This window comes from Spodoptera frugiperda, chromosome 14 (genome assembly GCF_023101765.2).
Source record: "Spodoptera frugiperda isolate SF20-4 chromosome 14, AGI-APGP_CSIRO_Sfru_2.0, whole genome shotgun sequence".
NCBI lineage: Eukaryota > Metazoa > Arthropoda > Insecta > Lepidoptera > Noctuidae > Spodoptera > Spodoptera frugiperda.
The window spans coordinates 2917491-2930943 of NC_064225.1; the positions used below are offsets into that span (position 1 = coordinate 2917491).

General features: G+C 37.5%; 1 protein-coding gene across 1 annotated transcript; it reads right to left on the bottom strand.

Moving 5' to 3' along the window:
• Window positions 1–28: 28 nt before the first annotated feature.
• Window positions 29–7543, bottom strand: LOC118279272 (WD repeat-containing protein 48 homolog). The gene is made up of 4 exons (XM_035598916.2): window positions 5913–7543; window positions 2762–2926; window positions 2129–2308; window positions 29–1237 (listed from the first exon to the last, which is right to left on the bottom strand). Exons 1-4 carry the CDS (start codon window positions 7416–7418, stop codon window positions 1142–1144), a joined length of 1947 nt encoding a protein of 648 aa, XP_035454809.1. The 5' UTR covers window positions 7419–7543; the 3' UTR covers window positions 29–1141.
• Window positions 7544–13453: the final 5910 nt, after the last annotated feature.

Genomic DNA, 13453 nt, shown 5'->3' on the forward strand with positions numbered 1-13453 from the left:
ATTGGAAAAAATCTTTCTTTTTAGTTATATCTGTTTGAATAGTTATCTATTACAAGTTACATAACGTATCATATTTAAGTATTACAATCTTTATTCTACGGCAATAAGAGTCATTTTCGCTGTTTCATCTTCTAGTACATCGAATATTAAACCTTAACTAAAGCCAATACAGATGATTATTGAATGACAACTTTCGTGAATAATAACTATATAGTTATCCTTCATTCAAATACAAGGCTTTAAGGATGTTTCAAAGTAGTCAAAACTGAATAAATACTTTTTTAAATTGAAAATCTTACTAATATTAAAAATGCCAAAGTTTGTGAGTTTATGTGTATGTTTGTTACTCAATCACTTCAAAACGGCTGAAGGGTACGGTATGAAATTTGGAACAGGGGTAGATTATGATCTGGAATAATACATAGGATACTTTTTATCCCCAGGGAACGCGGGCGAAGCCGCTGGCAGACGCTAGTATTTGTATACAGTATGTATAGTAAATAAAGTTGAAGGCAGTGTATATTTGACTACAGAAACATCCTAATTACAACAGAAGCTGAAAAAACCCGCAAAGAAAAATATCAGCAAGGAAAACTCCGTAATTATCGCAATCTCTTTCCCTCTTGAATAATTATAACCATCTTCCTTCTCACTCAACAAAGCATATAAAACTCATAGACACTGTAAGATACCGAAAAAATAAAAGAACTTCACTAGTAGCAGTACTTTTAACACTTATTTTTCTGAAAATGGTACTTTTAACACTATTTATTCTGAACATCGGTACTTTAACACTAAGTTCTGGATAACAGTACTTTTAACACAATTTCTTCTGGATAACGGTAGGTACTTTAACAATATTTTTCTGGACTGTAGTACTTTAAACACAATTATTTTCTGTATAAAGGTAATTTTAACACTTTATTTTCTGGATAACGATACTTTTGACACTATTTTTTCTGGATAACGGTACTTTTAACACAATTTTTTCTGGATAACGGTACTTTTAACACTATATTTTGGAAAGCGGTACTTTAAACACTTTATTTTCTGATATCACCTTTAAACACTTGTTTCACTGTCTAAACATGCAATGGAAAGTGCAGTATTTCCTGAATTGATCTGAGTAAATAGGTTTGTTTCATTGTTTTAGAACTCTGTAGTGTAGTGTGAACTCTACGTTGGATTTCCAAATGAAATGGCGGACCGTTCTGAGGTCCATGTTGGGGTCCAGCACCTGGAAATATTACAAACTTGTATCAAGACAATTTTTTTAATTCACTATGATTTTCTCTTGTGTTTTGTGGGGATGATTTACTTTTTTTTTTTGGGTGGGGAAAATCATTCAATTTTCTCAAAGTAGTCCGGACTATGATCTATCTAAATTAAGTCTCTAAAATCAGGACCAACCTTCAGGGTATTAAACCGTTACCAATATGAAAAATAAAATATAGAATGGTTGGTTACATGTCTTTCTACAGACAAGACCCACTAAAAATTCGCTTGCAAGTTGCAACCCACCAATGGGTCTTAACCCATTTGGGAAACCCTGATTCAATGACTTCTCCCGCCTTACCCAAGGCGAGGGAGAGTGCGAGAGGGAGTGTCAGACTTTTACTGACTAAAAACCAACCCATTCCCTCTCCTGCTTTTCAAGCCGGAGCCCCGGTAAACCCGCTAGGTATTTATCCGGAACAAAGCATCACTACTGGGCCCCATCTGTGGTGGTCTGATGGCTCTTTGAGGCGCGCGCGGAACGCAACGCGCCGCACGCACGGGTCTGGTTTTGGTCGGGCGGCGAGCTACCCTTGCTCGTAGTATAGCTACATAGCATATTTCTTGTGGAAAAGCACCCCAATCCTATTTTTCAGGGTTCCATACCATTAAATAAAAAGACAGATCCCTATAGGCAGAGGTGCACATTATGGCACGTAATGCCACAGTGTATGTTGTAAGTCCCATGTAATAGGTGGTGAGCCTATTGCCATATACCGGGCACATTTCCAGACTCCGTGCTACTACTGAGAAATTTTCGAAAAACCGCACCTCTGCCTACCCCTTCGGGGATTAAATACGTGACGATATGTATGTATGTAGATCCTTATAGCACCATAAAATAATAGTTTACCTGATCACAGCACAGCAACTCGACTCGTTCCTCCGGCGCGTCGTTGCCGCTGTCCTCATTGGCGCTGGCGCGACCACTGCCCGCGCTCGCACCGTTCACGTCGCCACCACCGACGATCTTTTCCACCACGTGTTCAGCCACCTTACGGCATTGGATGAAGTCATTTGCTACTAGACGGTCCTGTAACATGTTATGACGTAGGTTATATCTTTTGTTTATGATATAAGCCGGTGTCGATCCGTCTGCTCGTTAAGGCAGATGGATTACGTGATGGTAAGCAATCGCCGCCGACCATGGACACCCCGCCCGAAACACAGAGGTGCACATTATGATACGTAATGCCACTGTACAATGTACACCCAATTTTCACTAATTGTTATATAAGTCCCTGTAATAGGGGGCGAATCTATTGCCATACACCGAACACAACTCCAGACTCCGTGCTAGTACTGAGAAACTGTCGAAAAATAAAAAAAAAGCCCAGTCATACTTTAGCCGACACGGGAATCGAATCTGAGATCCTTTGCCCGGCAGTCGCAATGGCGACCATTCGACCAACGAGGCAGTCATACATCCAAGCAGAGCAGAGAGTAAATAGCGTAACATATTTATAAAAATGAAACAAACCAATACCTTCTTTTGCCGATCCTGTTTGCTCTGACAGCTGGAGTGTGGTAGCAAATAGAAAGGCAATTTGTTCAGCTTGGGGGCCGCCATCTCTATCGCCACGTCCACCACCCACGACGGCACAGTCTCCACTAAGAGGTTGCCTTCTGTTTCCCCACCGGCATCACCAACCTGGAAACCATTGGAAATACATGGTGATACTCAATATTCAATACTTTATTGCTTTCCACATGCAAGGCTTAGGTGGTCAACTTAACTTTGACACAATGTGGAGGGTCCACATTGTGTCGACGCGTAGCGTTCCGCGCGCGCCTCAAAGAGCCATCAGACCACCACAGATGGGGCCCAGTAGGGCTGATGCCTGATCCGGAGCTGCGGACTACCTAGCGGGTTTACCGGGGCTCCGGCTCGAAAAGCAGGAAAAGGAACAGGGTGTTTTTTAGTCAGTAAGAGTCTGACACTCCCTCTCGCCTCGCCCAAGGTGGGAGAAGACATTGGATGATTTTCTCCACTCAAAAAAAAGCCACTCCCTGACACTCCTTCTGAAGTGAAGTGAACCAGTTTGTTTTATTTTGTTATCTGACTCAAGTTAAATTTGAAGCTTAAATATCGATATTCTTATTATATTACCTTGTAGTACTTCATCGATGTTTTGGCAAAGAATTCAAATTATTCCCTATCATGTTATACCTTATCAGAAAGCTGAAGAATTGTAGATATTTTAACGCACATTTGCAGAACAGTTGTCATAGATTTTTTTTTAAATATCTTACAAAGAAAAACAACTTATCACAAATTTATTTACTTTTTTTAACATTCGATCGTCTGCTACGACTCAGTTGGTACAGTTATTTACAGTTTTAGTTTTCTAAATAATAAAGCAACTAATCTACTACACAAAAAAAGCAAAAACAAAACAAAATTTAGCCACGAAAGACAAAACAAGGGAGAAATAGCCAAAAAAATGGGAAATTTTATCAAAAAAGTTAAAATGCCGATAATTTGAAAACGGTTAAGTTTGGGATATGGGGTCCCATGGTCAAATCAGTCAGGAATGATGTAAACTATCACGTCTTAAAGGATTTAGGTCGACTTACCCTTTAACCCTGTATATCAAATGAATAATTACAGTTATAAAATTAATTAAATTATCTAATTAATCAATTATGATATTATTACTTCCGTGAGACATACTAAATTAAGGGTACTTTTCTACCAAAATGTGGTATGCTATGTTGCTATGGATGTGTCCATCAATCATATTCATTGGTACACATAGCTTAACACTGATGGCTACAGACTCAGCTAAGCTATGTTTTTTATATGGAAAGATGCGTGTGACGGATGTGTGCTTTGGATGGCTTCCCTACTATCGGTACATCGTATAGTTACTCGAACTGCGCATCTTCCTCGCAAGGCTACCTAGCTTAGTGGTTATCAGTGGAATGCTCACATAGTTTCACAGCTTATTTATTACATCTTTGTAGCATAGTATATATCGACACGTCCTAAGTATAAGTAAGTAACTGAAAAAGTTAAATTTTACAGGAGAGCGAATTTAAGATTGCAAAAATTATAAATTGTCATATCTTTGTCATTTTAAGGATTTATGGTTTGAAATTTGGTAACTGAGTTTAAAATTAAGTACAGTTTATGTTTACAAGGAAATTTTGTTTGTAAAGGTTTATGGTTTTGTTTTATAACACATAGATAATTTTACTCCGGTCTTAGAATGTATCAAAATACTCTAACTGCCACATCCACACTTTTTCAATGGAATATTTATCGAATATTTTACGCGATATCCATGGAATAAGTAGTTAAGTGCCTAGATACATTTTACAATTAAAATTGAATCCAGTGTATAAATGTGTAACTACGTAGATACATATGTACCGGGAATGGCTAAAATTCCATAATAATTATCATTAGGACTTACTTTGTCTAGGTGACGAATAAATCTCATTTGGTGGTGACATGGTGAGATTCTGTCGCCTTTTATTTGCATTTTGCTTTAACGATACTAAGAATTTATAGCGTTCACTATATTAATAAAATATAACGCACCGCTCGCGCGTGCCGCTCGCTGTTACCGCGAAGAACTGAGCGAGCGGCAGATGCCCGCACCCCGCGTCTCGATCCCCCCGCGTACTACTATTTAACTGGAACTTACATATTTGTACGTTGTATTTATTTCCTAGCTAATTCAGATAAATACTTATGCGTCTGAAAAAAACCATGTTCGGCTGTTACAATTTTTTTGATATTTTTTTATTGGATAGATACAGGTACGTTGAAGCTAAAAATGCAATAAAAACCATTTCGTGTATCTGGCAGATACATACTTATACTTAGCGGGTGTCGATATAGCATTCTTAAATCGTTGTACTTTTCCAAATTCATCAGATTTTACTAAATGTTTGGTCAAAATAATGCCAGGCAAAAATACCACATGATTTTTCAGCCCTGTATATTACTATGATATGTGGTATGGGATCAGCTGATAAAGTAATTTTGACATTATTGTGTATTATACATATTGACAAACAACTACATAGGTAATAGAATTACTGGTTTTATTATTTTGTATTTAACACCAACTAGTTTGACTGATAAGAATTTAATAAATAAATAAATAGGTAACTAATAGACTAACCAATGTTTAATTGTTATTATCATTACAATAACGAGTGTTTAAATAGAACTAAATTAAATAAATCATTATACTAGCCGATCTGGTAGTCATTAGGGACAGTCACATTCCATAGTGGATGTTTTGTGGGAGCCTATATTTGGCTGTGGATGTTTTGTGGCTGATATGATTATATGGGTTCTTTTCCACCAGAGATGTACTATTCTATGTTGCTGTGGATGTGTTTGGCTTCCACACATCATATTCATTGGTACACATAGCTTAATACTGGTTGAAATAGACTCAGTTAAGCTATGTTTTTTAAATGGAAAGATGCATGCTATGGATGGCTTCTCTACTGTTGATACATTACATACTCGAGCTGCGCATCTTCCTCGCACGGCTACATAGCTTACTATATCAGTGGAAATTGTCACATAGTTTCACAGCTTTATAACATTTTCATAGCATAGCTACATAGCACATCTCTGATGGAAAAGCATACTAATGATGAATAATACTCACTTGCAATCTATAAAGAGTCCTTCCACCAACTTCGCTAAATATGAGAGGAGTGTGTTGCGGTACACTAAAGTAATTGTTCCCAATCACTCTCTGTCCCGCCTCGTTCACTCTATTCGGATGATTCCAATGATCCAAGAGGGCCTGCAGCAGTAGAGCTCCGAAGTTCACCTTCTGATCATTCTCCGTAGTTAATCCAGCTTCTTTTGCGCTCACCCATGCACTCAAACAATCTGTCTCGTCTTGACCCAAGTGTATTGTTAACATTCCTGTCTTCAAATCTACGTTGAACCAATTCGGTACGTAAACCATCTTAAATCGTTTCTTCACTTCTTCCTCATAATCTACTTCTCCTAAATCTTCTACTTTACAAGCTTTAAGCACATCATATAATGCTACGTTGTTTGCGGTATCCTTTGTTACCACATGTCTTTTGTCATTTAATACTGTGTAATGTTTGATCGCAGGTCCGCCAGGAATGTTGTGTAAAGGCTGTGTTTGGTACACATTGTTAGTATTATAATTATTCTGATTATACATGTCTAAAGAATTTAGTGGGGGCAGTTTCCAGCAACGGACATCGGATTCGGATGTCGACACCCAAACCCCACTTTGGTCCGCAGTAAAGCATAGTTTAAGTATAGGGGCAGTTTCTTCACATACTATCATAAAATTATCAGGGTTTCGTAACTCTGTTATAATGACTAGCCTGTCTCTTCCACCGGATATGATGTGTGAGAAGGTTTCGGTAGCTAACAAGGCCCATACAGCTTCGGAATGCACTCTTATGGTGGAGACACACCGTTGCTGTGATAGGGACCATAATTTAATTGTTCCGTCGGAGCTGCCCGATACACACTGTGTGCCATCTCTGCTTACGACTAAAGCTTTAACATTGTCCGCATGTCCTTTTAACTTCATAAGTCTTGAACAGTTTCTTGGATCCCACACACGGAGTACTTTCTCTGTAGAACCACTCACTAAGATCGTCCCAGGAGGGTTCATAGCCAAACTGTATATGGACTCCTTGTTGCCAACAAGACTTGATGTTGTTACAGTGTTGTTACTGGCCGTTAGAGCTGTCAATGTGTTTACGTCCCAAAGAAAGATTGCCCTGTCCAGGCCCGCGCTGGCGACTTGCTCCTTGTCCTTAGCGTACGCTAAAGTCCGTACATAGTCCTTATGAGTCCGTAAAGTCGACATACAAAAGCCTTTAGGGGCATTCCATACCTTTACAGTCGTATCCGACGAAGCGCTAATTAAGTTTTTACCGCCGCAACATAACACTATATCGTTCACCCAGTCGGTGTGGTGCTCCATACTCTGGATGTACCGGTCTTGGACTCCGTTCGCAGTACTCCACACACGAATAATACCATCCCTGCCGGCCGAATACAGTCTTCCCTGTATTGGATCAAGTTGCAGTGAACTAACACCATTTTTATGCCGTCGTTCCTCCTCGTCTCTGATCACGAACGACACTTGAGTTTTCTTACGCATCGTGCCCATTTTCCGACATTGTAAATTAGAATTTGACTAATATTTCTTACACTTTTGTGAGAATTATCGCAAAATTCTTGAGATTTGTTTCAGAATTGTTTGACATTTGCGTTTGACAGTTTGAGGAAAATGGCTGGTTGGCTACGATTGGTTGTAATTTCCTGCCGTGAGCGTAGACCAATCATAACGATTGTTTGACGCTGCGTTCATGAGAAATTGTATTTTTGATACTTAATACTTAATTTTTACAATTTCGAAGGAGTGTTTATAAATTCAGTGAAATAAACAAAAATAAATTAATTACCTTGTATATAAGTATAAAATATTTTGTTTTCATCATAAACTAGGTTTTATTTGCGATGTAGATGTAGTTGAATCTTAAAATACATAAAACAATTTCGCAAGCCCACAGTGTAAGATAAAAATCTCAATTTTGAGATAAAAAATAGAGTGTAGATAACAATATCTGTTGAATCTGCAATGGAGATTGTGGAGAGCTAGTAAATAAGTACGTTACCTACGTATGTTCATATTTTTAGTAGGAAGGTAGGTGAGATAAGCCTAAACATTTCAATCAAAATATTTTAAATGTTGATGTGCATTAGGCTTATAATACATACAAGAAAACCCATTATTAGTGTCAATGCCATTGATAAAACTGTTAGTTGGAGATTTGAAATGGAGTTCATTGAAATAAGAAATTGTTTACTTAGGTATTATTATAGTTTTATTTGCTAAAGAGCTGAGCAGTGTTGCTTTGACTATAAGGCAGGTAGGTCAATGCCAAGAAAAAAAAATAGCAACACTGCAGCATAGAATATTATAACACAGAGACTGCAATAGGCTCGCCCCCTAACAAATTGTCTGCCAATGTCGAATTCTGTCTAAATTTCGGCGTATGTAAGGATGTAACATGTTGTGTTTTTAATCTCTGTGTCGCCACACACAGATGCACTGGGGGCACTTAAAAATTAAGTAGGTATCCAAAACACAAGTCCGAGGAGGGGCAATGCTACCGATACGTTTTCTTTTTAATAGGAGAAATCAACCAATGAATTCTCCCGCCTTGGGCGAGGCTGGTCTGACTCTTACTGACTAAAACTGCCCCATTCTTAGTCCTGCCCTTCTAGCCAGAGTCCCAGTAAACCCCAGAACCACGGTAGGTAGTCCGCAGCTCCGAATGCTACCAATACGCCAATGAAAGACACCCTTGCCGTCCTGAACCTTCTTTGTTTTAAAGGTACAAATTCTTTCATATTTAAAACCGCTACGAAACTAAAAATAACAATCAACACAATAGAATAGCTGTAGTCTACACTACACCGAAAAAAAGACAATTAAATCAACCAAACAAAATAATCGAATGAACAACCAGAAGCAACTCACTACCTATAATTGTTCAATCGATTAAAAACTCGACTGCTGACTTTAATCGAGAAAGGATTGGCAACAAATCATCAAGATAAACAGTTACTGTAGTCGGAACGGCTTAATAAATTGTGTTGAACTTTTATCGATGAGAATGAACCTCGAAGTGAAATGTGGATTTAAAGAATCTGAGTGCTTCGATTGTTGTACTTTTTGTACGGGGTAAATTAATGTTTTTGCTGTTTTGTTGTGCTTTTTTTATTTGTACGGTTCGTTCTTTAAGCAAATCAAATGAAGAGATAGAACGAATAAAGGATTGTGGTTTTTAGTATTTAATATTTAATATATTAATAAACAGTAGGTAAATTTAAAAGTACCCTTAACCGACAAGCATGCATAAAAAGGCTGCTGATGAAGCAAAAGAAGTAAATAGGTATGTAAGATTCGTAGCAATTGGCGTTCCATTGTCTCTGCCTCTCTCTGTGGGAGACAGGCGTGAGGTTATGTATGTATGGAAAAGGTAGGTCTATCTCTAGTGCATTAGACCCACAGAAGTACCTAGGTTTTAAGCGGAAGAGGGGCTCAAAGTCACTCAAACACAAATCATGGTATCAAAATTAAATATTCATAGGAAGTTAATTAATATCTTAAAATAAGATAACCACAATTTAGATATGCATATAATACTAATAATCTTGTAATGCATTATTTAATTATTAATATCTTAGAATAACAAATCATCAAAACAAACGACCAATGCCTGCCGTAGTTTTCATAGCAAAGATTCTATTACATTCATTGCTATTAATTACCATCAGGCGTTTACTTACAGCATTTAATTTCACGTAGTCACTATAAAACCTTAAAATATTCAAATATAAATCCGAAAATCCAATCACACAGTACATTTAATGGTCCCTAGATAGGCATCGATTCGTTATGCGCACTTACAAAGAAATAGTAAGCAGTAGTCTTTTTTCCGCTCGAACAAATCTTAAGGGCATACTATATTTTGCGCGTATTGTTATTCTAAGGTGAAATGGCTTCTTTCCTTATATCAACTGTTATCTTGTTGGATAAAAGTACACGAATTGCGAAAGGATATCCTTGAATCCTTTTTAGCTTACGTAAAATTTATTAGTTTTTTTTCTGTAGCAGTTCGTTCTAGTATGTTACCTGTGGCAGGATTTCGCGAATGGAATGTGTTTATGAGAAATAGTTTTAGTGAATAGATTATATTTTTTTAGGTCGTCTCGGGACTGTTTGTTGACTTAGATATGGTACCTAAATGTTAGGTATAAGGATAATATTAGCTAGGTACTAGTTTTTTGCTAGAGTTGGCCAGACTGGGGGGAGACTACCTCCTAAATTGAATGATTATAAGAGCGAGGAGTCTAAAGTTTGATTCCCGTTAAGCATTGTTTTTTCGGTTTTTCGAGAATTTCCAGATCCGATGTAAAATGACAATCGCCTCCTGTTACAAGGGACTCATAATATGCGCTATGATTTTTGACACTCTTGGTGAAATGTGCATTACAAAATTATATCCCTTTTTTGAGGAGGGGAAAATAATTCAATGACTTCTCCTGCTTTGAGACTCTCACTGACTAAAAAGCACCCTGTTTCTACACCTGGTTTTCGAGCCGGAGCCACGGTAACCGGATAAGTAGTCCGTAGCTCTGGGTCGGGCATCAGCCCTATTGGGCCCCATCTGTGGTGGTCTGATGGCTCTTTAAAGCGCGCGTGGAACTCGATGCGCTGTACGCACAGAGAACGGGTCTGGTTCTGGTCGAGCAGTGAGCTACCCATGCTCGCCTACCTAACCTATATAAAACCTATAGAAATATTATGTAACTTACCTATGTAACCTACCCACCTAAAGCATAATAATAAAGTATAGTACCTACCTATACAAATAAAAAGTGCAAATAAAGGGGTTTGAGTAACTTTGTATGGACTTGTGGCGTCATTTTTTTTTTCAGCGGCCACCAATAATTTTCATGTTACTTTGTTCTGCTGTGTTCATTACACATATATGTTCAATTATTTTTATCCTAAGTTATATCAAAGCTGAGATATTTGAGTTTGAAGAATTTAAAAATGTAGTCTCTATAAATACTTCAAATACCGTCCTGTGTGAAAAAAATCTTAGTTATTGTATATTATTAGAAGATTGATATTAGTTATTGGCTTTACTGTTTCTCGACCCCTCGTCTGTCAATGTGACATTAGTATTGGGCCGTAGGAAATAATAAAAACACAGTATTATACCTTATTGCATTTATTACATGATTTTTAAAAACAGATTTACATGTTAACTTTCTTCGTTCATTTCGTTCTCAATGTCATGTCGAATAATAGTATCTAAAAATTGTGCCGGCGGAGTCAGATTATTTTGATATCTGCCCCATCCCATGTACCATATAATGGACATTATATGCGAACAGCAGCCTGTCAAATTATACGATCTACGACGAGTGCCGCCAACACGATTTAAGCTGCGTCGGCAATAGATACAAAATGCACCGTTATTTTATTTTTATTTTTTTGTACGCTGGGTCTGTCCGATTCATCTACGTCACTGTATTTGAATTATTTTATTTAGCATTCCTAAAAAAATATGGCAGACACCCAAAAGAGTGCAATAACATTTAATAACTTCTTCGATTTCAATGACCAATATAAAACCAAATATCTCAGTTCCGATATGGTTTAGAAAAATATGGTCATAATAGGTTTTGATCGCTGTATTCTGTTCTTTCATAATATTTAAGTTTCATCACTGGCCGCTCAACTTCAAAACGACGCCAACTTTACCCAAACCCCTTTATCACGATTATCTCAATTACTTGCCCACTCCATAAAAAAAAAAACACTAAACTGCAACCGCTCCAAAACCCACTTCTCACACACACCCACACACACACACAAACAAATCCCAAACCGCCTATTTCAGCGTCATCATTGAAACCGTTCACACTTGGATTCACAAATTAAATGAATATCCACCATGAGAGTTTATGAACTGTAATAATTTATGACCGGCCGCAATCAACAGTCGTGACATAATTACTATTAAGCCCAATGCTGGACTCCTGGGGATATAGTTGGGAATGGGAGCTATGGCATTGTAATGGGAACATCGACTAATCGGTGTAAATGCGTGTTGGGAGATTGGTTTTGGCTAGTGGTTAGATTGGGGTGTGAATTGAGTGTTAAAAAAAGATATTTCAAGATATGTACTCTGAGTTTGTTTCGGCATTTCTTCTCAGAGTAGTCCGATAGGAAATGCCGGCCTCATCTAGTTATTTAAGAGATTGACGTGTAAAAGAGTTACATTGTAACCCATTTGCAAAATAAATATCATTTATCATTTATGTACATTGTACATCCTTCATAATTTTTAATGTTTGATCATTGTGGTTAGTAATGGATTGGCAGGGTATAAGTATAGATACCCGGAGCTGCGGACAACATTACAGGTTACCGGGGCTCCGGCTCGAAAAGCAGGAGTAGGAACGGGATGGTTTATTAGTCAGTAAGAGTTTGACACTCCCTCTCGCCTCGCCCTAGGTGGGAGAAGTCATTGGATGATTCCCCCCCCTCTCAAAAGGGTTAATGCAGTCTATGATGTGTGTGATTCGATTTAGTTAAAACTGTGCAGTTCGACTGTATAGGTAAAAGTACACAATTAAATTGTTTGTAGCCGCTGGATGATTTTCACCCTTTCAAATAAAAAAAAAAACAAAAAGTGGTGTATATTTTTTTTAATATTAATGTGATAGTGTGATGTACCTATATCTGAAATGAAAAATAGACTTCTATTAAATTGATACGAATATTTAGTCCACAACGGATGCCTTTTAAAAAATATTTGCAGTGCATGTTTATATTTCAAATATTTACATTTATTTATACAAAAGGCACGTTTATAAATAGAAAAACATTTAATATTCAATACTTCCAAGAACTTTCGGAATACCAAAAAAAGCTACATGGTTTCTATGTCCGAATTTTGAATCAAAACCTACCTAACCCCACCGAAACGGAGCTGCGGATTACTGGGGCTCCGGCTCGAAAAACAGGAGTAGGAACGGGGTGGTTTTCAGTAAGTAAGAGTCTGACACTCTCTCTCGCCTCGCCCAAGACGAGAGAAGTCATTGGATGATATTTCCCCGTTAAAAAAGTCCTACTGAAAATCTCGATATATCGTACCCCCATGAGCACCTCTGCCTAAATATTCCTTCAAGGTTAAAAGACGCTAAGTATGACCCTAATGTTTAACTCAGAACAGACAGATAGATATCGATTATACCTCTTAATCGAGTTGTTAATTCAATCGATTAGTCGAATCGACAATTGATTTGTTTGGATAACAGTTACCGATTGGGAATTTATGTAGATTTGTGCCAATTAGAGGGTATTATTCAGGCTATTCAGTGTTATGTGTATAGAGTTTAGGTATTAATGACTGATTGTCTCGTTTATTGAGTGATTAGAAGTGCGAATAATGAGCTGTCTTAGCTTGGATTCCTGGATTAACTGTTTTTTATTTTACTTTTTATTCTTAGGAAGGTTTACAGATTAATTACGTTTTAGAAAAGAATATACAAGCCTCCGCACTATATAATCACACATCTGTATACGAGTATATTATTAAAAATGTGAAAGTTTGT